General features: G+C 36.3%; 1 protein-coding gene across 2 annotated transcripts in view; it reads right to left on the bottom strand.

Moving 5' to 3' along the window:
* Positions 1–3,119: 3,119 nt before the first annotated feature.
* Positions 3,120–25,171, bottom strand: part of LOC129246311 (oxysterol-binding protein-related protein 9) — a 28,276-nt gene continuing 6,224 nt past the window's right edge. The window contains exons 2-16 of one of the 2 annotated variants that reach the window (XM_054885022.1): positions 24,854–24,982; positions 22,352–22,573; positions 22,170–22,247; positions 20,504–20,780; positions 18,704–18,937; positions 17,977–18,097; positions 8,192–8,632; positions 7,981–8,132; positions 7,155–7,256; positions 6,905–7,079; positions 6,701–6,836; positions 6,548–6,634; positions 5,877–5,998; positions 5,665–5,770; positions 3,120–4,040 (exon numbers count right to left, since the gene is read on the bottom strand). In XM_054885022.1, coding sequence (XP_054740997.1) covers positions 3,954–4,040; positions 5,665–5,770; positions 5,877–5,998; positions 6,548–6,634; positions 6,701–6,836; positions 6,905–7,079; positions 7,155–7,256; positions 7,981–8,132; positions 8,192–8,632; positions 17,977–18,097; positions 18,704–18,937; positions 20,504–20,780; positions 22,170–22,247; positions 22,352–22,573; positions 24,854–24,982 — 2,469 coding nt within the window. In that variant the 3' untranslated portion in view covers positions 3,120–3,953. The remainder of the gene's footprint in view (positions 4,041–5,664; positions 5,771–5,876; positions 5,999–6,547; positions 6,635–6,700; positions 6,837–6,904; positions 7,080–7,154; positions 7,257–7,980; positions 8,133–8,191; positions 8,633–17,976; positions 18,098–18,703; positions 18,938–20,503; positions 20,781–22,169; positions 22,248–22,351; positions 22,574–24,853; positions 24,983–25,171) is intronic. The other variant, XM_054885023.1, reaches the window with a different exon arrangement.

The raw sequence follows: 25,171 nt of genomic DNA, 5'->3' as shown, positions 1-25,171 counted from the left end.
AAGTCACTAAATAAAACAAAATTTACTTAAAATTAAATTTACTCAAAAAAATTTAGGTCAACAAGTAAAAAAAAAAATAAAACAAAATAAAATATTAACTTAAAAATAAACTCACCTAAAAAACATTTAAGTCAATAAATTTCCAAAAAAATCAAAATTAGACTCAAAAACGTTTATGTAAGTCACTAAATAAAAAAAAATTTACTTAAAATTAAATTTACTCAAAAAAATTTAAGTCAAAAAGTTATAAAAAATAAACTCACCTAAAAAGCATTTAAGTCTATAAATTAAAAAAAAAAAAATCATTAACTTAAAGTAAAACCCACTAACTTAAAAAAAGTAAGTCGATAAATTTTGAAAAAAGTTATCCATATATTTCTAATATCCATATACGAGTATATTTGCTTTAATTCACTAAGGGAGAAATAGATAACTTCGAAAAGCTAAACTTGCTCCAACTGATACATCCAACAGATAAATTTGCCAATCAAAAAGGGTTAAACTCATTAACTTAAAAAACATACAAGCCAACAGAAATTAAGAAAGTGAAGTAGAACCACCCATCATCTACTGTAATTTCTATACTACGACCAAAAAACCTACGTATGCATGTATGCATACTAGGGCGGGTCGATTTAAAAATCGCTCATTGCTCTGTGAAAATCGTATTCTAGGGATCAAAATAAGAAACTTTGCCGAGGGAACCATACCTCTAAAACGAATTCTGATGTCCCCCAATTTGGGTCAACCGAAAAATCCCACTTTGACCCATTTAGAGTGCTCCAATCGAGTCCAAATGTATGACCGACCCCCACTAACTTTGGACGGCCGATCCACCCATGCCAGTGACACACCCCCTGGAACTCCCCTGGGGGGTTCCCCATACAATCATTTCAAAATATCACCATTTTTGGCCTTTACATGAGAAAAGAAACTAAAAAGTTCGACCCAAATTGGGGGACATCAGAATTCGTTTTAGAGGTATGGTTCCTTCGGCAAAGTTTCTTATTTTGATCCCTAGAATATGATTTTCACAGAGCAATGGGCGATTTTTTTGCCTCCCCACAAATCGACCCGGCCTAATGCATACCCACCTTATTATATCTTTCTGAGAGACCAATCGACACCACAAAAATCCCTCCTCAAGGATCATCACATTTTTGAATTTTTTCAAACAATTTTATTTATGTTTAAATTTTTCATAATTATAATAGTAGATCATGTAAAATAAAAGTGGCTTTACATAAACTTTATAGGGTAGTATTGCATTATTATTTCAATTTAGCATTTTTTAAATCATTTTTTACCTAATAAATATGTATGAAATAATTGTAGTACCTATACTATATAATAAATTTAACTTTCATTGATCATCTATACTTTTCTGGTCTTCTGCTCGAATACTAATGCTATTAAGAAAGCTCATAATCAGGAAGGATAATCTAAGTTTCATCATTTCACAATACAATTACGATACATATATACTCGTACTTCAGAAGTATAGATAATTACAGAATTAAATAATCGTCTGTGGAAAATTACCAAGTGCGTTGGAGTATGCAACGGAGTGTTGTTTTCGTAGCTGTTGTTGTTTAATATTATAAAACACTCCTTAAAACCCACCGTCGTGGTTGTGATTGGTTGAAAGAGTTGAATTGAACTTTTTATTGCAAAAAAAAAAAGAGTTATTTGTAAAAATGGTAGACTGCTGCAGCTTTAGTGAGCTATTGAGTAGGTTGTTTTTGTCTTTGTGTGGGTTTTTAGTTGCGTGGGAATAAGGGACTTGGATTGTGTCTTAAACTTTTTATTCATATGCTAAGTGCAAACGTTAATTGTGATTGCAATCGTCATTATTATAGATATATGGTACCATTTCAGTTTGCAAGTCGTTTGCGAATTATAATTTTTACTGGTGTTTTCAAGTTTTCGTATCTTTAATTTTTTATTTTTGTATTTTTCTGGTTTTTGTTAACTTTGTGGATATTCTTAGAATATATTTATGCATCTATATAAATAGGTTTGTGTAATTCCATGATGACGTTTATATATTTTCGAAATAATTTACGATTAGTGATTGTTTTCTTTTATTGCAAATGAGTGGGTGTGAAAATCTGAATCAAGCAACATTTGTTAGAGAATGCATTATATTGTTGTTGCAGTGAGACCTCGACGGTTGTGAAATTATCTTTTATACTGAGCCACGTATTTTTGGTATTCGTGTTCTGATTTCGGAACAGAAAATTTGTATAAATTTAGTTTTTAAAATTTTTTAGAGGGGCAAATTTAAAGAAATTATAGATTTTTATCCAGCGATTGCTAGGCGGATAAAACAATAAATTTTCGCGAGTATTTAAAAATATAGTTCTTTAAAGCTATCATATTTAATTGATTATTTGGTGGTGCAGGCAGCAGAAAGTTTCTGAGTAACTGTATTCAACACTTAGGAATTAAAGTTTTTAGCAGCTCTAAGCGTGTGAGGGATGAGTTCATATGTTAATTTCGGTAGTTTAGCTGAAAACCATTTCTATTTGTTGCAAGTGAATAAGTTTTGTTAAATACGTATTTAGTTCTTGTTTTTGATTTGCATTCAAAGCTTTCTTTGTGGCCATAACTTTGGTAACGAAAATTTTGTTATTGAAAAAATTCTAAGAAAATATTAGTTTGGGAACAGAAAAAATTTCAAGACTTTGGTGTTGCGCTAAATTTACCCATTGTCTTACGTAATCTGCTTGGTTTTTTGTAATCTGTTTTTGTGTTTTATCCTAGACTAGTTTTAGAGAAAACCAAGAGAAAAGTAAGCGCTCCGTTTCGATTGCTGTCGCTCATTTTTTGACTCGCATATGAAAAATAGAATTACTATATATATCTACGTCTATACATATATGTTGAGTAGTCTACAAGCACTCTTGCCATATTCTATAGCTTTTAAACCTCTTTCTATTCTATTTATTAATTATTTTATTCTTCCATTACTTTATTATTAACTTTTGTTTGTTGGTAATTTCGTTATATTACTAGCGCCGATATGAACTAGAACAAGTCATGCTTGCCTACTGCACTCTTCTTAATGCAATTATTTCATTTCATTTTCTCTTTCCACTTTCAATAAATGTATATACTTATGCGTATGTACGTTTCTGCTTTATTGAATTCGATTTTTATTGTTTGTCCATTTTTACAATTTCACTTAAAATGTGCCTTAGAGTGATTTCTTAAATTGGGGTTAGCTATCAGTTTGTTTGTTTCTTCGATAAAGTAATTGTAAAATTGTTGAGTTTCATTATTCTTATTTAATACGATTTTTTTATATGTTCCGGCAACATTGGCTTAACATCTACAGATTCACATATTTAAACTGCGCCTTTTTAACTCTTCCGACATCCACACAACCATTTCGCACACGCTCGTATACATCCACAAATCTGGTGCACATACAGTTAAGAGTTGACCCAATGTGAAGAGGAGGAGGAGGAGGCGTACTTTGTTAGAATACTGCCCAAAAGTACTTAGTGTGAAGGGGTGTTGAGAGCGTGCCCTGCAGCTTCGTGCATCATTCAGCATTTATTTGTCTATTTAACGGTGTATCCAAGTTTGTTCGTTGTCCATTACATTTGCGTTGCATCGCGTGCAACCGAAAGCATTTTGACATTACATACCTATTACCACCATTAGCCATCACCCGTCGTATACTTGACAGTCTCGTGAGTGCGCTCCATCCTCTGTGCTTTGTCCTTATCTTAGAAGCATTTGCAGCTCTGCGTTTAACGTTCTTTGATATGAAAGTATGTTTGTATGTTTATTTGTTTGATCCAGCTACATCTTTATACTCTCCGCCCACTATTCGTTTACACCACTTTACTATTTTACTTGGATTCATGCTCTTCTTCTTCCACCTTCTCTCCATTTGTCGTCGCTGCCTCGGTGCCTTCTGGTTGATTGGCGAAATTTCTTTATTATCTTTTACTTTCCTTCTCTTGCTGATACACGCGCTGGCTAAGTGGCTTTGTGTAGATCCAGTTTTCACCAACCGGCCGGAAATACTGTTAATCAAAGACAAAACGAAACGAAAATTGAGTTTTTATTTTTAGACATCGTTGAACGAATGGGCGAAATGGATGCCAAGCATTCGGTTAAAGTAAAGATATTTATGGCATAGTTTAGCTCTTATTTCCGGAAGTAGCTGCATAATCTGGAGCGCAATGGGTTTGGCGTGATTACCATTCGGTGGATCCCAGATTTAAAAAATGAAACCATAAATGATAGAAAGTTTTTTCTTAAGGGAGGAGCCTGGTTTATGAGGTCTAAAAATTGCATCTCTTTGCGATTTTTTTTTTAAGGAAAAAATTAATTTAGCACTGCAAAGTTTTTTCTATCTTTTAATGAACATTTAAAAAGTATAAAAAATTATTGTACTGGTTAAAATAAGTTGAAAAAAATGTTTAACATAGAAATTAGTAGAGCGCTGCAACACTGGAGTTTCCAACTGGCGCACAAGATACAGCTCGTAATTATTATCTAAAGCAAAAAATTCAAATGGATTTCTAATTATCATGATTTTTTATTCTAGATGAACTAAGAAAACTGAGAGAAATTCCAAAATTTCAACTTTTTGGAGGTTTTAAAGAAAAAAATGCCTTTCTATAAAAAAAATTTCACTTCAACTTGGTATAAAAATCTTGAAAAATTTTTTTTATCTATTTTGTTAGTTCAAATAGAAGAGAATTTAATACTGAAGGGATTAAGCTATGATTCATTTCAAAAGGTTCATTAGTTTTTTTTCATTCATGTACGCCAATTCAAAGAAATCATAAAAATGAAAAGTCGAGAAAAGAAGATAAAGTTTGTACTATAGCTGTCCGGTCACAGCGTAACTACCTAACGCTCGCCTACCTTTGGCTTTGTATCTACGGAAATATTGAGAATTAGGCTCTGTAACTTTGTGTGAATATTCTGAAATATATTAGGAATCGCTTAAAACGAAAAACAAAAAAATTAATTTTTTGACCTTATAAACCAGGCTCCCCCCTTAAAGCGGCTGCATTCGGCAGGCGATGCCAAACTTCTGAGTACATTTTTCGGAAGCGGCTTGATAATTTTAATAATATTTACAAGAGTTAATGTGCATATAATGGAAAGCCGCGCTCCAGGAAAGTCAGAATTTAAATAAACCACAAATGGCTGTCGTGCGGCGCACGAATTTGGGAAGTGAATATTTTATAAAGAAATAAGGAAAACATTTTATATATTTTCTTTTCAAAACGTTTTTAGTTTTCAATTGTTTCAAAGTGTTGCTTGGCATTTCTTTCTCGCCTGTAAGTATGCAGCACGTTGCGCTTTTTGTTTATCACTTCATTTGCCGGGCACAGCGCAGCACCTCACAAATGGCTTTTGAAATTGAAAGCGTGCACAGCGTGTGCATTATTCAGCTGTGCATCGCATCAACACGTTCTTCCCCATTAAAGCCACATTTTCCGAGAGTCTTGCGACTTCCCGGGTCACATGGCTCAATAAGATTCATGAAATGAAAGTTAGTTAGCCGCACCGCATTGTTGCGTGCTTCAGGCCTTATAAGTTATGAAGCGCAAATAAGTTAAGCTGACAACGAGCTCAGGTAATACTCAGGCTTTATTCGGCTCCCGCACATTCCCTAAGCTCAGTATTCACCTTGTGCTCCCACTGCGTGTCTGTCTCCTTTCGGTTCTTCGCCTGGTCACGTTGGATTTGTTCCACTGCACACTTGGCATTTGTGGCTTTCTCGATGTCATTGAATCTACAGACATTTTGAGAGAAAAAACCATTAATATGAAGATAGCACAAGATGACTTGTAATTAATTTCAAAATTAGGTTGTAGTATAGTAAGAAAGTTTTTTTTTACTTGAGTCCCGCTGTCACTTCCTTCCACACACGCCTGGATTCATATTCTTCTTGTTCAACGATTGGTCGAACTTGTTTCTTAAATATTGGAATACGATTTACGTCTACGAATACTTCAGTTTTCTAGAAAATCAAAAATTACACATTTTTCACGTTTATAGTTTCCCATTGAATTAAAATTTGTTTTACACATAACATTAACACATACACATAGGTCTGTAGAGAATGTAGCATTTCTGTTAATTTCATTTAAAATTTAAAAAACGCAAAACAATCAGTTAGTACCAAATAAAAGAGGTATACAAATTTATACAGAACAACAATACGAGTACAATACTGAGTGAAATAAAACATATTCATAAAAATTTAATTTTCTAGACGAACAAAGTAAACTAGAATTGTAGTAACTGGCTCAAAATATTTAAGAGAGAAGTACAATAATCGTTTTGGTGTAGTTTTACTTTGTTTAAGGGTGGACGGAGTGGTTTGTTGAGAGCGATTGGAAGGTACTGTTAGCAGAGAGTTATTGAACTGAATTACAAACATATAGATAGAAATTTGGTGTAGTTAGGAAACGGATAGCATATTTTTTCATACAAGTTTACACGCATACCGAAACATCAAAAAACACAAACAAACTGTTTTAGACTATAGTAAAAAGATAAACATTACATTTTTATCATGCCATTTAGCTTCCATGAGGCCGCTCCACTCCCCAGCTATTGACACAAATGGCTTCTTTTCATTAGGTGCATAAATCTGCACAAAAAAGTAGATATTAACTGAAATAGAAAATACGATTTAGTTTTTGAGATATGCTCGAACCTCTGCCGTCACTTTGTTGCGCTTGCCACCGTAAAAGGGTTTTGTTAAGAACTCAATTGTGGCGTGATAGCCTGTCTGCGGGCAGCGTATTTCTACTGTGCCTCCCAATTCAATCCAAGGGACGGTTAAAATAGATCTACGGGGAAGGGAAACGATTATGGATGAGTTACTACAATCGTCAATTTGTTCGGAAGCAGCTCATACCTGCCATATCCATTTGGAAACGTTACAATATACTCCTCGCTGTGGTCTACCAGTGTCACAATACCTTCGCCGATGTTGTGTACACCTATAGACAGGCCAAGAAATTTTGATTTGGTCCAAACGTGCGCGGAAAACGTGATTTTCTTATTGACATGCTCAGCGTAGAAGGCGGAAACTGTAACACAGAATAGTACAATTCGATTATCCAGACAGTAATTAGGAAGTTATACCATATTCACTTTTCACTCACTTGGCGGATGATGCGAAACCTGTTCGGCCAAGAATGTCAGTTGATTTCGATGACACCAAGGCACCGGCCCGTCACTCACCGCATTCTCGTCTGATTCTTCGCCTGAAATTTACAGATTTATATTCCATTGTCATACAGGAAGAAGCTTAAAAAAGTAGTTCTTTATCAATGGCATTCAGTAATTTTTGCTAGGTTGAAGGAAACGCTTGGCTCAAAGAATCGTTTCCCCGACGGCCGAGTTTACGTCCAAACAAACACTGTTACTGTAAGGAAAACGATCTGAAATCTATTTCTCTACAGTAGTAGATAGTTCGACAGGACGCACATAATTTTGGGCCATATAAAGTGGGGTTTTACACTCTTGCGTTTATTATTCTCAGTAACAGGCACCATTGGCGGCCGCCGTAGCCGAATGGGTTGGTGCGTGATTACCATTCGGAATTCACAGAGAGGTCGTTGGTTCGAATCTCGGTGAAAGCAAAATTAATAAGAATATTTTTCTAATAGCGGTCGCCCCTCGGCAGGCAATGGCAAACCTCCAAGTGTATTTCTGCCATGAAAAAGCTCCTCATAAAAATATCTGCCGTTCGGAGTCGGCTTGAAACTGTAGGTCACTCCATTTGTGGAACAACATCAAGACGCACACCACAAATAGGAGGAGGAGCTCGGCCAAACACCTAACAGAAGTGTACGCGCCAATTATTTTTTTTTTATTTTTTAACAGGCACCATGAACTTTAGCGCTTAATATGTGCCATATGGATACTCGTACTTAATATTTCATATATTTAAATTCCAAATTTTATACTGTATAAAAGCCCTCGCACCTGGTATATTCCAATAACATTGAAATACTTCGCCCAATATGGGATTGTAAGGTTTTTTGGCCACAGCGCTCTTTCGACCAGCGTGATAGGCACTCAGATACCAGCGGCAAGTCTCAACGATGCGATCCCTGGGCGTCTCCATCTCCGCAATTCTGTAACATAAACGTAACGATTAATTTCCATCACTTAAATTCATTTCGTAGTGTCATACCTTAGAAAAAGGTCCGGATGAGCAAAGTAATCTGCGTACATCTCCAGCAATGAACGTCTCTCCAAAATGAATGTGGGCAATACGACCTTCGTCAAGTCCATACCGATTTTCACTTGGGATATCAGGTGAGAAATCATCGAGCCATGCGCTTCCATACTAATCGTAGAGTCTTCCTCTTCCTCGTAGAGTGCATCATAATCGATGGAGCCATCATCACCATAATTCTGGAATGTTGTGTCACCACTTAGTCGCGGCGCGGACGCTGCAGCGCTTGTGGGCGAAATGGAGGGTAAACTCTCCGAAACAGTAGTAAGCGCCGTTTGGTAATCATCCAGTCTATCGACAATGGATGACTTTGCACTGATGTCCACCGATGCGCTGCCTTTCGGCGGAAGTGTGTCCGGTGCATTTTCATATGTTGGCGATAAGCCACGTGTGGCACTGCGAATACAAGTAAAGAAAAAACAATTTTTATTTATTAATTATTGGAATTTTCGTAACTTTTTTGTAATGTCGGTATGTATACTTTATAAGCACGCAATGTAACATAGAGAAATACATCATGACCGTACATGGTTCTGCATGTTTCAAAAAGAGGGTTCAATATTTTATATGGAGTAGTTGGTATAGAATCAGCAGAAAAAAAACCAAAAACATAGAGATAATATGCGTCGAGCAGCAAGAAAAATACTCCGACAGATATGTTCAGCAAAGGCAAAAAAAGGTCCTTTAAGAGATCCATCTTCTAGTGGTTGCCCTCCAGCAGATAATGGAAAGGCTACTCTCGAACAAAAACCATATGCCGTTCTGAGGCGGCATAAAACGGAAGGTTCCTGCATTTGCGGAACAAAATCGCACACCACAATTTGGAGGAAGCTCAGCTTAACACCCAACAAAGCATGTATGCGTCAATTATATATAGAACAATTTGACTGCTGACGATGTAACCTTGGCTCAGTTGATGAAGAATTGGTCTTGCCAAAACACCAATGGTGATTGCATCGAATATCTTGAGAATTGCAGCGCTTAAATCCATGTTTAGGACATGGCCAGGAAAACGCAATCAAAAATAACAAACTTATTAATCTTCAATTTTCATTTTAATAAGCGTTGGCTGGCGTAGGCACACAATTTTCAAAAAAATAGGGGTTTCCTGATTATAGGCCGCCCCTCGGTCTAGAAAAAAGAAACCATTTGCCGTTCCGAGTCGGCTTTAAACTGTAACCCCTTCCATTTGTGGAACAACATCAAGACGCACACCACAAATAGGAGGAGGAGCTCGGCCAAACTCCTAACACGCGTCAATTAGTTATTTATTTATTTTAAGTTACTTTTAGGGAATCATTTTGGAATCTTTGTTTTTGTATAACTTCTTTCCATGGTAGACGCTTCTAAGTTACCGGAACGATACGGCTTTATATCCGGCTTTATAAGTCTGTCACTTCAGCAGCATTACCCTCAAATATATATGCCAAACACAACAACAACACAAGTTTCTACAAAAACAAGTTACTCAACAAAACGCAGATGATATGTAAAGTTTAAACATTTTTTCTTCCTCCAATTTCCGCAACTCTGAAAGTTGTTTATGCTGTGGCCTAAACCGGGTGACATGTCCCCTAATACTGTTAGGAGTCTAAAACCTCTCTTCATACGCAGTTAAACAAAAATTATTTTTCAATGCCTTCGTTGGCGAGGAACTTCTCATGTCAAATTTTTTAATTTTTAGAATTTCTGAAATAAAAACCAAAACTAACTACCAAAGTGATGAGTTTCATGGCGATATTAAATATGAAAGAAAGGACCTTTCGACTTATTTGCCATCAAGGCCTTACAGCATCACTCATAGCACATCTAAACATAAAAAAGTAAATATGTACGAGTATCAGTTCACCCACAGATATGTGCCAGCATCGACTGTATGAATTAGAATCCCTGCACGTACCTGAAACTGACACGTCGCACCCATTTCTTGAACATCTCCTCTCTCTTCGAAATCCTTTGAATAGCGAACGTTAATACACTTGGCTTATGCGTGCAAATATTTAAGATACGGATATAAGTCAAGAAGCCTTAAATGGTTGACTGACTGCCTAACTGAGTGACTGGACGACTGTTGACTGTTGCTGGAATGCTTCAAGCATCAAATGTGAGAACAGGCGGCGTGGCCTGATTGTCGAGATTCTATGGAATGTGTTTACGACCAATTTACCGAGATGCTTGTGTGTGAGTGTGTGACGGAGTCACGCATACAGGCGCTTTTCACGGCTGCTGCGCGGCTAAATGCGGGTATAGGAGTATGAGTGACCGTGCGGCATACTCCGACTGAGACGTCTGTGTGTAACTGAATGCGTTTATTAGTATTTTACGCAATATAATTCGAGTACAGCAGTATAAATCTGTGTCGACCGACAGTTAGCGAACAACCGAATAACACTAAACACTGTTCAAATCTTGCATAATTTTAGGCGCCGCAACGTTTTCGCTCAATTAAATTTATTGCTTACTTTAGTCATAATGTGCATGCTAAGTACAAAATAAAATCACTCGTTTTAAAGCACACAAACAAGCAAATGTCGATGGCGTTACGACACGACGGCGAGCGTGCACCGGGCAAGGGGATTGAACAACGTCATCTGCGACGGATGCGTCATTTTTTAGTTGAAAACATGCCAAATTTCGCCGATAAAACTCTCTAGTATATGCGGTGTCAATCGAATGTCCATGTTTTTGTTGTACTTATAACACACTGTTACTGGCTTTTAACGATTGTCCGCATTAACGTTGGTTCACTTTAAACAGTTGTGGAAGAACACAAAACAAAACAAAAAAAGATTTTTAAAAAATGGTTTGCCTTAAATTTGAATATAAATAAATGAAGTAAAATTGAAGCAGATACACTATGCGATTCGTTGTTTGTTGCTTAAAGTAAATAGTCAGCAGTTGAGCAGAGCCGAAACACAACTGATTGTCGTTAAAATATTGTAGAAAGCCGAATAGTGCCGTTGAGTGTGAAATTAACGAGCGCATCGAAGGAAAAATGGCATTGTAAACAAGGAGGTGTGCATACTTTTAGGAGCCGAAACACTGACAAAAGAGAACGGAGTAGCAATGCAAGAGAGTTTACTAAAGAGAAAAGAAGAATATTGTGGAATGCAGGAAAGGAAATCTGATTTCCAAACAAACAGGGACTTGATTACGAGAAGAAAAACTTAAACGCACACGATTACCAAAATATTGTTAATTTGTTAACAAAAATTTCATATCACAGACACAAAAAATATTTGAAGGTCGAAATGACCCAAGACATCGAAAAATTCAAATGTTTATGTAGTATTAAAATATTCGTTTGCCACATACTTTTTTGAATTGGTGAGTTCACACTTTCTTATTCAAGTGTTTTTATCGATACGTGCATGGCAAACTGAGTCTAAATTGACTTAGGCCGGTATTCAGACAGCTGCCGCTAGTCACCAATTACTTTATTGTTCTACTCCTAGCTAAGGCTGGACAATTACAGGGGAAGTGTTCTAATCTTTCTTCGTCTTCCACGTCTCTACAACTTCCGCAGTATTTATGAGAAAATATTCCCAGCCTAGAAGAGTGCCTACCTAACAACCAATCACCGGAGACGCAAGCCACAACCTTCGAGATGTTCTCTTTTGAGACCTAAACAGCCTCTTGCGGCCAAATTAGCCTGGTTGTAATACAAGTAATTTCTTCTCTCCATGACCTATTGGCCTCTGGGAGAATATTATTTTTTATCCTTAATTTACAAGTTGCCATAGGAATTCCAATATTGGCTTTGTTTTCAAGCAGTGGAATTTTGGTACCCCTTCTGGCTAGCTTATAGGCTTTGAAATTTTCTTCAATATCTCTACGTCTTGGAACCCATATAAGACTGACCTGAGAACGGTGTTAGTATCATTTAGAGCTGCCAGGCATTCCTGAGCAACCTTTCATCTTAGTACAACTGCCTTCATTAATTTGATGGCCGCCTGACTATCCGAGAAGACTTTTATCGTAGCTCTTGTTACGGTGTGTGTGTTAAGGTACACAGTTATCACAGTTATTAGACTTGAGAAATGTTTTTTAAGTGTTTAATTTTATTCTTGAGATATTTTAGTACACGAATATTGTTAATTTATTTTGTGGTTTTTAGCTGAAAGTAAATATTGGGACCATTTAGCTAAGGTTTAAGGTTTACAGTTCGTCTTGAAACTATTCAGTATTCAAAACCCATCCAAAGCCGAAAACGTTTGTCACTAAAAAATTAATCAGGTAAAGATAAACCTTTTTAAAACACTCTTATTGGGAACATTTTTTTGGACTCAACCAAAACAGTGTAGGCGTTGCAGCGCCCACCAAGAAGAAGGAGAAACCCCTTTTATTTTGGGAGAATAATAAACGTTTTAGAGCGCATGTCCGTTAAAGGATGCACTGAGAATGCAAAACACCAGTCCTTATGATACTTTAAAGAACATGCACACTTACACATACTAATACAAGCATGTGCATTTGCACACAGACATACAACATGGGCGAAAAGTTGGGATAAAATTCAAAACAAAACATTAATTTTGCATGAAAACAAAGTGAAGCGGAAAATGAATGAAAGAAAGCAAAAGCAGCGAGCGGAAAAATATCAGATGTTTGTTTGTCGCTTTTGTTGACTGCATACTAGGATATATTCAAATACACACATATTTACTTTATAGTTCTCATACATACAGTGGTGGTCACGATTTTAGCACACTATAATGCAGTAACATTCATTTTGCGTTTATTGCTTATATTCAAATAATCTAGAGGCAATTATTATCCCTGGCGGGTCTTTGTAGAAAGGAGAAAGAGAGGCCTTATAATCAGAACCTTGTTTTTTTTCTCCTTACTTATTAAAACTGGTTTAAATACAAGCACCCTATAATAATGGAGGACACGAATTTAGCACACATAATGATATTTCTCATTTATTTTCAAAGAACAACACATTAGTGAAAGAAAAACTTAATATTCAGTTGGATATCCACCACTCTTGAGAACAGCATCGCATCGGCGTAGTAGAATTTCCATTAGGGCAGCACATCTCGTCTGGGGTATTCCATACCAAGCAGTCTTAGTCTCCGACCACAAATCGTTCAAATTTCTCGGTTTCACGGCTCGAATATGCTTCTCGACATCATTCCATAAATTCTCAATCGGATTGAGATCCGGTGATTGAGCTGGCTACTTCAAAACACTAATTTTGTGATCCTCCAAGCAACTCTTCACCAATCGTGAAGTGTGCTTAGGATCATTGTCATGCATGAAACGCAATATTAAGGGCATATTTTCCTCCGCATAAGGAATCATGACATCAGTTAGTATGTTTTTGTAAACATATTGATCCATACGCGAATCTATTTTGTGTATGGGTCCAACACCTCGCCAGGAAAATGATGCCCACACCATGACGCTTCCACCACCATGCTTCACCGTTTTTAATGTGTTCCTTATTTTGCGGTCTCCAAACATATTGTTTCCCGTCAGATCCGAGACGACAGAACTTCGATTCATCGCTCCAGAAAATATTTTTCCAGAAATTTATTGGTTTATGGATATGTTCCCTTGCAAAGTTCAGCCTGGCCTCCAAATTTTTTTTGACACCAAGGGTTTGTGTTGAGCTATGCACCCACGCAACCCGTTTTCATTTAAACGCCTTCTAATGGTTTTGGAAGAAACATTTATTCCATATTCCGATAAAACTTGCGATTTTATGGCATTAGAACTCTTAAAAGGGTCTGTTCGCGAGGCTTTGAATATTAGTAAATCCTCCCTAGCTGTTGTCTTTCGGCGTCGTGGGCGTTGTTTTACCTTCTTAAATGTCTTATGGCGCTTAATATGAGCAAGAGCATTATAAATCATTTTGCGTGAACACCTTAGAAGTCGGGATATTTCAGACAAAGAGCTCCCAGAAGAATTCATACGTTGAATTACTTCCCGCTGCGCTTCGGAGCACCAAGAACCTTCCGCCATGTCTAACATATTTTTTTTTCACATTAATTACAATCAACATAATAGCTAAAATATAAAAACTTACCATAAAGTTCAAATACTTAGAAAAAATTTAGTGGGAGGAATTATTTATTGATATGTGCTAACTTCGTGTCCAGCTCAAACAAACAGCTCTTTCACTCAACTGAATTTTAAGAAAAAAATTGCAAAACAAATGCTACGGATTATAACGGTTCTTGTTATTTTAATTGTAAACAACACCCAGAGAAAAATATTCGTAGTGAATTGTCGAAAAGCATAGAGGAAAGTGGGACAGTGTCAAGGTTGTGGATAGTGTGCTAAAATCGTGACCACCACTGTATGTATATATTTTATATATATATATATATACATATAAGTACATCATTGGCGCAGGGAGTAACCCTTTTTGGGTGTTTGGCCGAGCTCCTCCTCCTATTTGTGGTGTGGGTCTTGATATTGTTCCACAAATGGAAGGAGCTACAATTTTAAGCTGATTTTTGATTTCAAAACAATTTTTGTGAGGAGCTTTTTCATGGCAGAAATACACTCGGAGGCTTGCCATCGACTGCCGATGGGCGACCGCTAGTAGAAAAAACTCTTTCTGCTATTTGGTGATTCATGCTCGGAGATTCGAACCGGTGCACTTCCAAATAGTTGTTCCCCACCAACTCATTCGGCTACAGCGGCCCCGCCGTATATCTTCAAAATTTTCACAACAATATTAAAAACATTATTAAAAAAGTAAGTCCAAGTGGTTAATAGCCATGCGAATGAGTACCAGCTTATCCGACGTATAGCATCTGCTTGTTTGTGGCTTTGAATTTTAAGTTTTCAATGCGTAATGCCACTAATTGCCTACTTTACTCATTTATCTTATACACGCGAGTCCGTTGGTTAGCTTACGCAGCACAGCGAGCGTTCTAATTTAAACTTGGGTAAGCTGGCACTGTGCACTCATTCAGTTTCTGCTCTCAAACACTATGAGCAACTCATAGTTGGATGAGCGGGACCTTGAACTTGCGGTTGGCGGAACCCAATGCTCGTGAGCACCTACGGTAATGACGCGAGCTTCTTGATTCCATTCAATTAATCCATAAATCAAGTGGATTTTTACAGTCAATGATTTCATGAAGTATGCTGCAGTACATACATATATACATACATACATAATTCTACTCGTATGCATGTGCAGATGTGTATTTATTTTCTCATGGAATGCAGTCATGTTTTCTTATTATATTTTTTGCCACTCCTGCCCCTTTCCAATTTAAGTACAATAATATTACACTTACACGCAGTTTTTCTTCACTGTAGCCGCACATTTGCGTTCGACATTATGTAAACTCATGCGAATCACTATTGATGAGTTAAAATTCACATTTAAAGCTCAATATGAAATCTTTTTCTATTTTTTTCTCTTAAAAACGAAATACGTAAAACAATCCGCAGCAATGTTTGAAAGACACTGCGTTGTACTCGTAATAAAAGTGTTCATCTCACTTTGTTTCTACAGAATGCATAGATATCATTTATGGGCAGCCGCCAGTCCGTCCGTCCACTCAGAGTGCGGTTAATTATAGATGCTTACAAAAAGTAGGCAAAAACAAAAAAAAACATAAAATTATGAATGATACTAGACGCGATGCAATGCGAGCATTCTACGTATAAGACAAGGCGTCAGGAATGGAAGGGGGGAAACAATGAACCAAATGCTTCAAACCTGTGCTGCGATCCACAATTTCATTTACAAGCATTGTGTTTGAGTGTATTGATTTGATTTGGGATGTCCTTAAAAAAAAAAGTGAAAAGGACACAAAATAAGCAACCGGTATGTAGAATTGCATAGGAGAGAAATATGAATTTGCATGCGGATGTACAGTAGCAGTCGAAAATATCCGCCAACAAATGCAATACGCTTAAAAATATTGGGCTTCCGATTCCTCCCTATGATTTTATTTATAAATAATCCATGTAAAGGGTTTTACATTAGCCTTGCTATGATTTCTCCATCATGTGTCGGCCATATTTAATGGGACATTATCCTTGATTTGTTTTCAATGTTATATCAAAATTTATTAAAAACAAAAAAAGAAAAAAAATCATTCTGCGGCTGAAACTGTTCGTGCACTATTGTCAGTTTATGGTTGTAAAAATCTTCAACACGTGCCGCTATTCGTTGAATTATTGAAAACTCCGAACGTACAAATGTCAAGTGCCAATAAGACAAAGATTCGCTCGAAGTAATGAGAATCTTGAAAGTGTTGCTGAAGACGGGATTTCGCCGATTCCATGACGTTTTCATCAATTAGAAGAGGAGTATTTGCGCTTAAATCTCTATAAAACTGTGCTCACTCAAAAATTGAAGTCATTGTTCCAACATAAGCGTCGTGAATTAGCGAATTTGGCCTTGGAACAGCTTGGAAATTATAATAAACTTTTTAAGAAAATCATCTTCTCTAATGAGGCTCACTTTTATTTCTGTGGTTCTGTGAAGACGCAAAAACTTTGTGTGTGGAAAAATCACAAATTATTCATGAACAACCATTACATTTACCTAAACTAACTGTTTTTGATCAGGTGAAATGAGTAGTTCGCTCTACCTTCCAAAATGAAGGTAGTGGCATTGGCATTGTTTCTGTCAATGGAGAGCATAGATCGATGATAGCCAATTTTTATAGCCGAAATTGGGAGAAATGGATCTTTATAGCATCTGGTTTCAACAAGACGGACTACGTGCCGCACATCAAGTGAAACAATAGCATTGCGGAAAAAGTTTGATGATTGTATGGCCTCCAAGAAAATGTGATTTCACTCAATCGGACTACTTCTTGTAAGATTTTTTGGAGCCATTGGTCTATGCGCTAATCAAAAGTACCCGCAAATTGGTTTCATCGAATTTGTTCATGGAATAGAAATCGTTAGAATGATGTATTTAAAACTTAATTCTTTAGATTGTTTTCACATTGAATAAAAAATATTTTGTATTGAGGAAATTAGATTAGATACCATATCACCCGTAAGGAATAACCCTTTACTATGTAAAAGTAATCAAACAACTACCTTGATGCCGAGATTTATTCAAAAGTGAGACTGGGATATTCATATAAAGTGTGTAGGTGTGGCAAAAGATGGCAATTGCTGAACTCCTTACAATCGGAAAGTATTTCGGAATTTGCACAATAAATTTAATAAATTTTCTGTGCATCTTTCCTTTGAAAAACGTGAAACATTAAAATATGGATCAGCACTGCAAAAGTTCAAATGTGGATACAAATGAGAATGCAAATACAAATCAAAGTCAGAATGTCAGTGCGAGTTCTAATTCAAATAAGACAATAAAAACGATTTTATGTACGAGTTCGAATACGCAGGAGGGGTATTTCTCCCAAGAATTGATCGGAGTTGACGTTTAAGCAAGATAAGCAAGAAAAGTAAGTCACACATATATATATACATTTTTTAGGTGTTTGGCCGAGCTCTTCCTCCTATTTGTGGCGTGCGTCATGATGTTGTTCCACAAATGGTGGGACCTATAGTTTTTAAGCCGACTCCGAATGGCAGATATTTTTTTTATGAAGAACAAATTATACATACATACACATATATATAAAATATATTTTATGAAAGTATGCAGGTATATAAGTGCTGTTTCACGCAGTTCAAGTCTTGCCAATTTCCTCTGTGATAACAAGTTTGTAATATCTCTAAGTAAATCTGGTTTTGAAAATGAATAAGAAAAACTGAAAAAAAAAACCTATAACTTCACTTACTAGCTTGGTGAATTTCCCATACTAGTGAAAGGATCGTCATTCGCATCATAGAAATCCTCCTCATCTTCACTGCTGGAATACGAGGTTTCAGGCACATCTACAGCCAGTGGAGCTGTTGTCGCTATATGAAGAAATTGAAAATGTGGTTAAAAGAAAAAAATAAACAAACAGATTAAAAAACAAAAAATATAAAAATATTTTAAATTAGCAAACAACACAATAGTTAATCGAAAGTAAAATACATTTAATATCAAAAACCCATAAGTGACAAAACAAAACAAAATGCGAAGGTCATGAGAATGGCGGATAATGTTACACATTTAACATAAACAATTCAATTTAATTTTGTATTTAAATGTAAGCGAAAACTAAAACGATTCAGTGCTTAGAGGAATAACCGCAAAACCAAAACTGTGCCATATTTAAAGCGATAACCAAAAATTTTCTCAAATGCGTTCAGATGCCCACGACGGAAACATTTTTGATAATGAAACAATTGGACAAAAACAAATTTGATAAAAGTCGTACTGATAGAGGAAAGGAAAAAACTATACAAGAAGGACAATTCTACAGTACACAAATATTTTAACAAAAAATTGAAAAGCATGCCTAAAAAAGTTCAAAAAAGTATTAATAAAGTGATTAGATAAACACACCCACACGCAAACTACGCACTACGTTTACAAACATTTTGTTCTCGGCTGTTGTGGATACTACAGCTACTTACCACCAACCGCGCCAATGGCTATTTCGGCTGCAGTGCCATATTCAATGCCATCGGCGATTATATCAACGATATCAATGCTGGTGGCGGTGGGACTAGGCATGCCGATGTGTTGATATTTATGTTGATAACGGAAGCGTTGTTGCAGTTGTTGTTGTTGTTGCTGTTCAAATACGTATAATTGATGTTGCTGTTGTGCATCATTGATAGCGCGTGGCACTGTTTGCGGCAATATGCCTAATTAAACGCGATTTAATTAAATGCAAATACACAACCTCCATAATTTGCTACAATACATACATACGCACAACGTACTTATACATACATATTTGCCTACTCTAATAACATGCAGCAAATTTGAAAACTAAGCAGGAATGCAGGGAAAGAATTAACTAATTCAAATGACTGGCTAAAGAGTGGGTTAGTTTCATTAGCTGCGGCAATGCAGCAGCTCTTATGACGTTTTGAGAAGTGATGATTAATCGGCAAGATTATTACCACAACCCTAAAGGGCCTTCAAGGTGCAGAAAACATTCGAGCAGCCTGAAAACCTTTCCTTTGTTGATTACAAACTCCTTTTTCACAAGAAACAGGTTTAAGTGGTGCATACGAAATGATTTATTTTAAGCGAAAGTGTGTGTGGAAAGGATTGATGCATAACTAGCGTAAGTTTGATAAAGTTGTGAGAGGTAGTTGACTGAAACCGCTGAACTGAAGGACATCAGACGAGAAAAATGTTTTCTGGTGAAGCAGAAATTCAGGTCTCAGGTTTAAACTTCTCACAATCACAAGGAGATTTTATGCAACATTTAGTTGTACTTCAGAAATAACTTTTTATTCTTTTTTGTAATACACTAAAGCATTCCGAAGCATATTTGACACTTCTTGAAGAGTGAAAAAAATAGTGGACTGGAGTAAAGTCTAAGTGCGATTTTAAATTGTCAAAATTAATAAACCAATAAAAGCAAACCGATTGTACAGGAGGTCTATGAAGAATATGTAGCCTGGACTACGGCCTAAGTATGCAAAACCTCGACATGATTTATTTCCACTTTACTCTATTCAGTGTAATCTAAATTTAGTACGAAACAAAGACGGAAGGAAAGGCGCTCCTTTTATGCGAATAAGGTTTTCAGAGCGACTTCACTTATGCCACACATTTTTGCTCAATAAACAAAGATCACGTTTTTTTTGTTCTTAATGTGGAGCTAAGGTTGCAACTATCAAGCGTTAAATAACTTTTAAAATACCCATCTCGTACACGCTTTAAAACCGTGGTAAAATAATTCGAGTTTTATGTAACTATGTAGGAAAAAAACATTCATAAACGCACACTTATTACGAGCATTTGATAAACCGAAAATACCATGCGAGCATCGATAAACTAAATGAGGGAAATGCACAGTCAAAACTAAACAAAATGAATTGGAAGTTACTCGAAAGACTCCGGTGGAAAACAAGAGAATTGACAAAAGCAAGAAATGCAGAAGTAAGTAGGTAAGTGGGTGAGTAGCTTGGTGACAGTTGAAAAGGAAGCGGAAATCAAAACACCGATAAAATGACTGGCAAAAGTGCTGATGTCGTGGCGTTTGGAAATTATTGCACGTATGGGCAAGCGTATATGGATGGCTTCAAAATAAGAAAATAAAAATGAAAGCAAAACAATGAATAAAAAGCAGCGCAATGAACGATATTGGCGTACGAGTACAAGGATGATGACAATCAAAAACAGAAATTTATAGAAAAAGGAATACGAAAGCAAAAGAAGCAAAAGCAAAAGCATAAGCGAAAAGGTAAACATACCATTTTCAGTGGTGGAATCCTCCTCCTCTTCCCCAGCACTCACATCAAGTTTTGCGCCCGTCCCCAGATCCATGGCGCAGGCGAGTGGCGCCTTGCCTGTTAATGAAGTACCCCCAGAAGTTGTTACTACAGTATTTGCGCTCGTTGGACTGGCGGTGACACTGTTGATGCCGGTGCTCGCAGTTACCGGGCCATTGTATATACCATTGATTGGATGTGCCATATTTTTGGCAATTTGTAGACTTACAATAGAGTGTTTAATATGATCCAACATGGCCTGTGTAACAAAACACACATACACACACACATAGTGTTTGAGGGCAAGCATGAAAAAATCAAGAAAATATTATTATGAAAAGAAGAATATAAGCAAACGAGAGAAAAGAAATACGAGACAATAGGGGACAATAACAATACAAATCGAGGCGATTTGAGGGTTAGTCAATTAAGAAGTTGAGTGCGTTGCGAGAAGCTTTAAATAAGCTGGTACCATAATAAGAATAATAAACAAATACATATGTTAATTTTGTATAAGCAGTACTTGGGGTGGCCTTACTTATTCCGTAAATTTTGTAATTTTTCTTAATCTCTATTGATTCAAGTACTCTCAAAGATAATAAATAGAACCGTTCAACATTCAGGCAAAATGGGCTTAATGTGCTTTATAATATGAAATATTCACCATGTTTAATTTGATTAGATGTAATTAATAATTACAAATATTTTTTCAATTTTGTGTTGGTTAAAAGTCTGTACATTTTTTAATTGCGATTTACTTTTTTAAAGTAATGATGAGTAATCTGAATCACCGAGAATGCTCCAATGAATCTAATATTTTATCGTTTTTGAGCCCACATTTCGTTCGTATTTGCGAATTTCGCACAAACTTGTTGAATTTGTTACACATTTCTTTCATTTAGTTCTATTCATGTTTGCGCTCATTGTCTAACCTTTCAATCTGCCAAGTTGAAAGCCTACACATCAAGTTACACTCATACCTATGCACATACATTAGCATGCATCTCATTGTTTAGCGCATAGTAACTGTTTGGGCACAGTTTTTGTTGTGCCACCAACGCGAATTTTCGCGAATAAAAAAACGTTATTGTACAATTTATATACTTATAATGAGGGTGTGTATTTAGAAATTTTGCACCGTTAATAGATACGAAATTTTTTGGAATCAAATTTGTTCCGCAATAAACAGCTTCGCAAGACAAATTAAATTTTATTTTCACATCCCGCAGTAAATATTTACTATTACATAAAATTATAATTTTTTCACTTAAAGTGTTTAATTTTGAGATTCGCGCATCAAATCGCCACAGCGGAACTAATGAGTGTCTTTTATTTACGCGGTAATTAAGGAGACACGCAAAGGACCAGCCCATGTAATTTACGCGAGTTAAAAGCGAAAACAAAGGAAAAATGCAGAAACGTAAATGCGCACAAAAGGCCAATAGATAGAAGCTCAAAACAAAGCAACAAGCACTCGCGCGCATGGGAAACACCCCTAAGGTGCCGTCTGTGGCCCATGGAGTGACACCCGACTGCGGTGTGTGCGAACATCAGCTTTCATAATACACAATAGAGTAGAAAAACGAATGCTGCATACACACATAAACACGTAAAGAGATAATACAGGCAAGCCCCTGCTGTTACTCACACTGGCGTTGTCCTGCAGCGGTTTGCACTTGGCCTTTTCATCAGCATCCGTTACGTCCTCAATGCGCTTGTCAATTTTCTGCAAAGTTAAAATATTTATTACATTAGCAGGTATTATTATTAAATTTAATTTGGTTTAATTTTCGTATTTCATTGTAAATATACACGTTTCCCCCCACTCACATTCGTCTGCTCGATGATTAACTGCAAATACGCGTCCGCCTCCGATACACGTCGGCTGAGTAATTCCAAGTGGTTGGCACGTTTGTTGCCTATCACATCCTTTTGATATCCGCCAAGGTAGAAAGTGCTTTGATTGTCCCACAGACGAGTGCGGTTCGCATGCCGTCGTATGGTGTCCTCAAGTCGTCTAACCCACTTTTCGCGCTCTTCGCTGTGTTGCGCCTGTGGCGAGTTCATTGGGTGGGTGTAGAGTGCGTGTTGTGTTTTTGGTAGAGAGAAACAGAGAGAGCAAGTGAAAAACGTTAGAATGATTATCATTTAACGCAACCAAGTTGTTAAGATAAACAGCTACAGCAACTATTTATATATATTTATATAGGCATGCAGATTTTTGCGGTGTAAAGTAATTTTTTTATTATTGATGTTAATACGCATTTTCTGATACTAGCATCGTTCGCGGTCGAAAATACGACCAATGCAATTTATGTTTTTATGTCCCTATTCTTATCTCTATCCTTCTCTCTACTTCTATTTCTATTGTGTTTTTTATATTTAGTTTTTTTTGCTTTTTCTTTACCTTTTTTATGTTAAACTTATTTGGAATTTTATTATTTTTCTTCCCTTCCGCATAAAAACACATTTCGGATGATTTGTAACTCGTTGTACCTTAGAAATTTATTTGAGCCGAAAAAGGAATGTAAAGTAAACTTGTTTCCCTTTCCATATACATACATATATACCTTTTGGATTAGCATTCACAATTTCATGTGCCATAACTTTGCACAATAACTCGGCCTGATTAGACGCTTATCTGAGATAGCGTAAGCATATTTACCTAATCAGTTGTTCGCTATCCAAGAGGTAAGTATCTGCGCTTCACATTAATAGATGTGTGACAGCTAGTACCAGTAGAGCAAAAACTCCAAGCGCAATGCATTTTGTTTTTGCTTGTGGTCCGTAGAATGTCAAAATCTATACAGAAAGTTGGACCGTTTAGAGTAATTAAAACAAACCGTCGCTTTAGAAATATCAAGCATTCCCGTCATATCATAAGCCAGTCACAATAGGCCCGTTGCAGCAACGAATTTGGCTGACAGCAAAATGGATTATGTGTGATTAAAGTACAACAATTTTGTGTTGCGAAAATTTTTATCAATGGGTATTTTATTATATCAAATTAAATGCAGAAAATATGTAAATGGAATTTAAATTACTTGAGCCAATGTAATGCACCTTTATCTTTTCAGTATAAGCTTGAAAGCGTAAAGAAACGGCTGGGCTTAACCAAGTTGAATGCGCGTCACAATTTCGAAGTTATGGCCGGACCCACCGTCTATGACTTCCATAAATGCTATTAAAACCCTCCTTCGCTTCAATAAGCATTCATTTTATAATATATTTCCCAACCAACAAAAATCTGTTCATACACCCCGAAATACAATATTTGCTTTCACGACAAGAATATCTGTTTTTTGTTTGCTTATAAGCATCAGCAAACTTTCATTGTGGCACTACGGTAAGTTCTATACGTTACGTTAGTCAACTGCGCTATCGCATAGGACGTAACGGACCCATTGTGACAGGTTTATCAAACATCTGATTTTTGTTTACATTTAAAGTTCGCTTACTAGGCATGGCGAATTCATACAAGATGGTAGTGGTAGTACAAAAACAAAATTTATATGTATTTTGTTTTGGGATTTGGTGGTTTAAATGTCCAACTCAGCTGATTATTTTTCCCAAATATCAATCAGAATTTAAATAAAGCAAATCACTTTGACATGGAAACCACCAAAAAGAAAAACAAATCAGCTGTTCTTCTGCTATTACTGATTATCTGAGTTCTGTTATAAAATATGAAATTAGTAAGAATTATTACAAAATAGCACGAACAGCAAAAGGTTATATAAATCACAATATTTAATGATGCTTGTTTTTTTATATGGTTACGGCTCTGGCTTCGGCTGAAAAATATCTCATAAAAATGCATTACCTACTAATACTCGATGCCATTTTTCGTTAAGCTAGCAAAGCTGAGTTAGCTACGTACTTAAATAGAGCTTACTTGTTTTGAATGAACAAAAATTGCCTGTCAATTTAGGCATTTAACTGCACTTTAGCGTAAACTTCAGTTAAGATTGAACGGAGCTAGGAGTTTATGGTCCTTTTTTTCAAATATAGTCCTCCTAATGCAGCTAATATACAACAAGTTTGTTATAACTAGACATCGAATTCTTATGCAAGCGCATATTTTGTTTAACATCACATGAAGTTCGCACCTAGGTAGAAACTCATCATAATAATTCAATTTGCATAAAAATCCGATCTCTAGTTATAACTGAGTATGAATCGAATTGGGCCACAAATACAGTTTTGCGAAATATGTCTACCGCAGTGCCACCTAGCGGTAGACCTGGGATATGACACTCTTACCACAAATGAGCGATGTGTACATAATTCGGGCCAGCATCGCAAACATTTTAGAATATCCCCAACACTCACCTGAAAATGAAATGTCTTGTGATCCACTGTTATGGTAAAGGTGTTGTCCTCTTGATCATCTATGCCGATTACCGCATCCTTGAGCCGAACACAACCGCGACGCACACCCTTCATCATTTTCTCCTTCGACTGCGAATCAAAATAAAAGGGATTTAAATGAGAATATTACAATACACATGCACACAAACATACATATGCACACACAACATAAACATGTTAACAATGTAATGAGTATCAAAGTATTTCATTGCAATTAAAATCAATAAAGTAATCGAATCAAGTTCCTACGAGTGTGGCCGATACTCAGATGGACATCTG

The sequence above is a fragment of the Anastrepha obliqua genome, chromosome 4 (genome assembly GCF_027943255.1).
Source record: "Anastrepha obliqua isolate idAnaObli1 chromosome 4, idAnaObli1_1.0, whole genome shotgun sequence".
Taxonomy (NCBI): Eukaryota; Metazoa; Arthropoda; class Insecta; order Diptera; family Tephritidae; genus Anastrepha; species Anastrepha obliqua.
The sequence above is the reverse complement of the archived record's forward strand: the minus strand, read 5'-3'. Positions and strand labels throughout refer to the sequence as shown.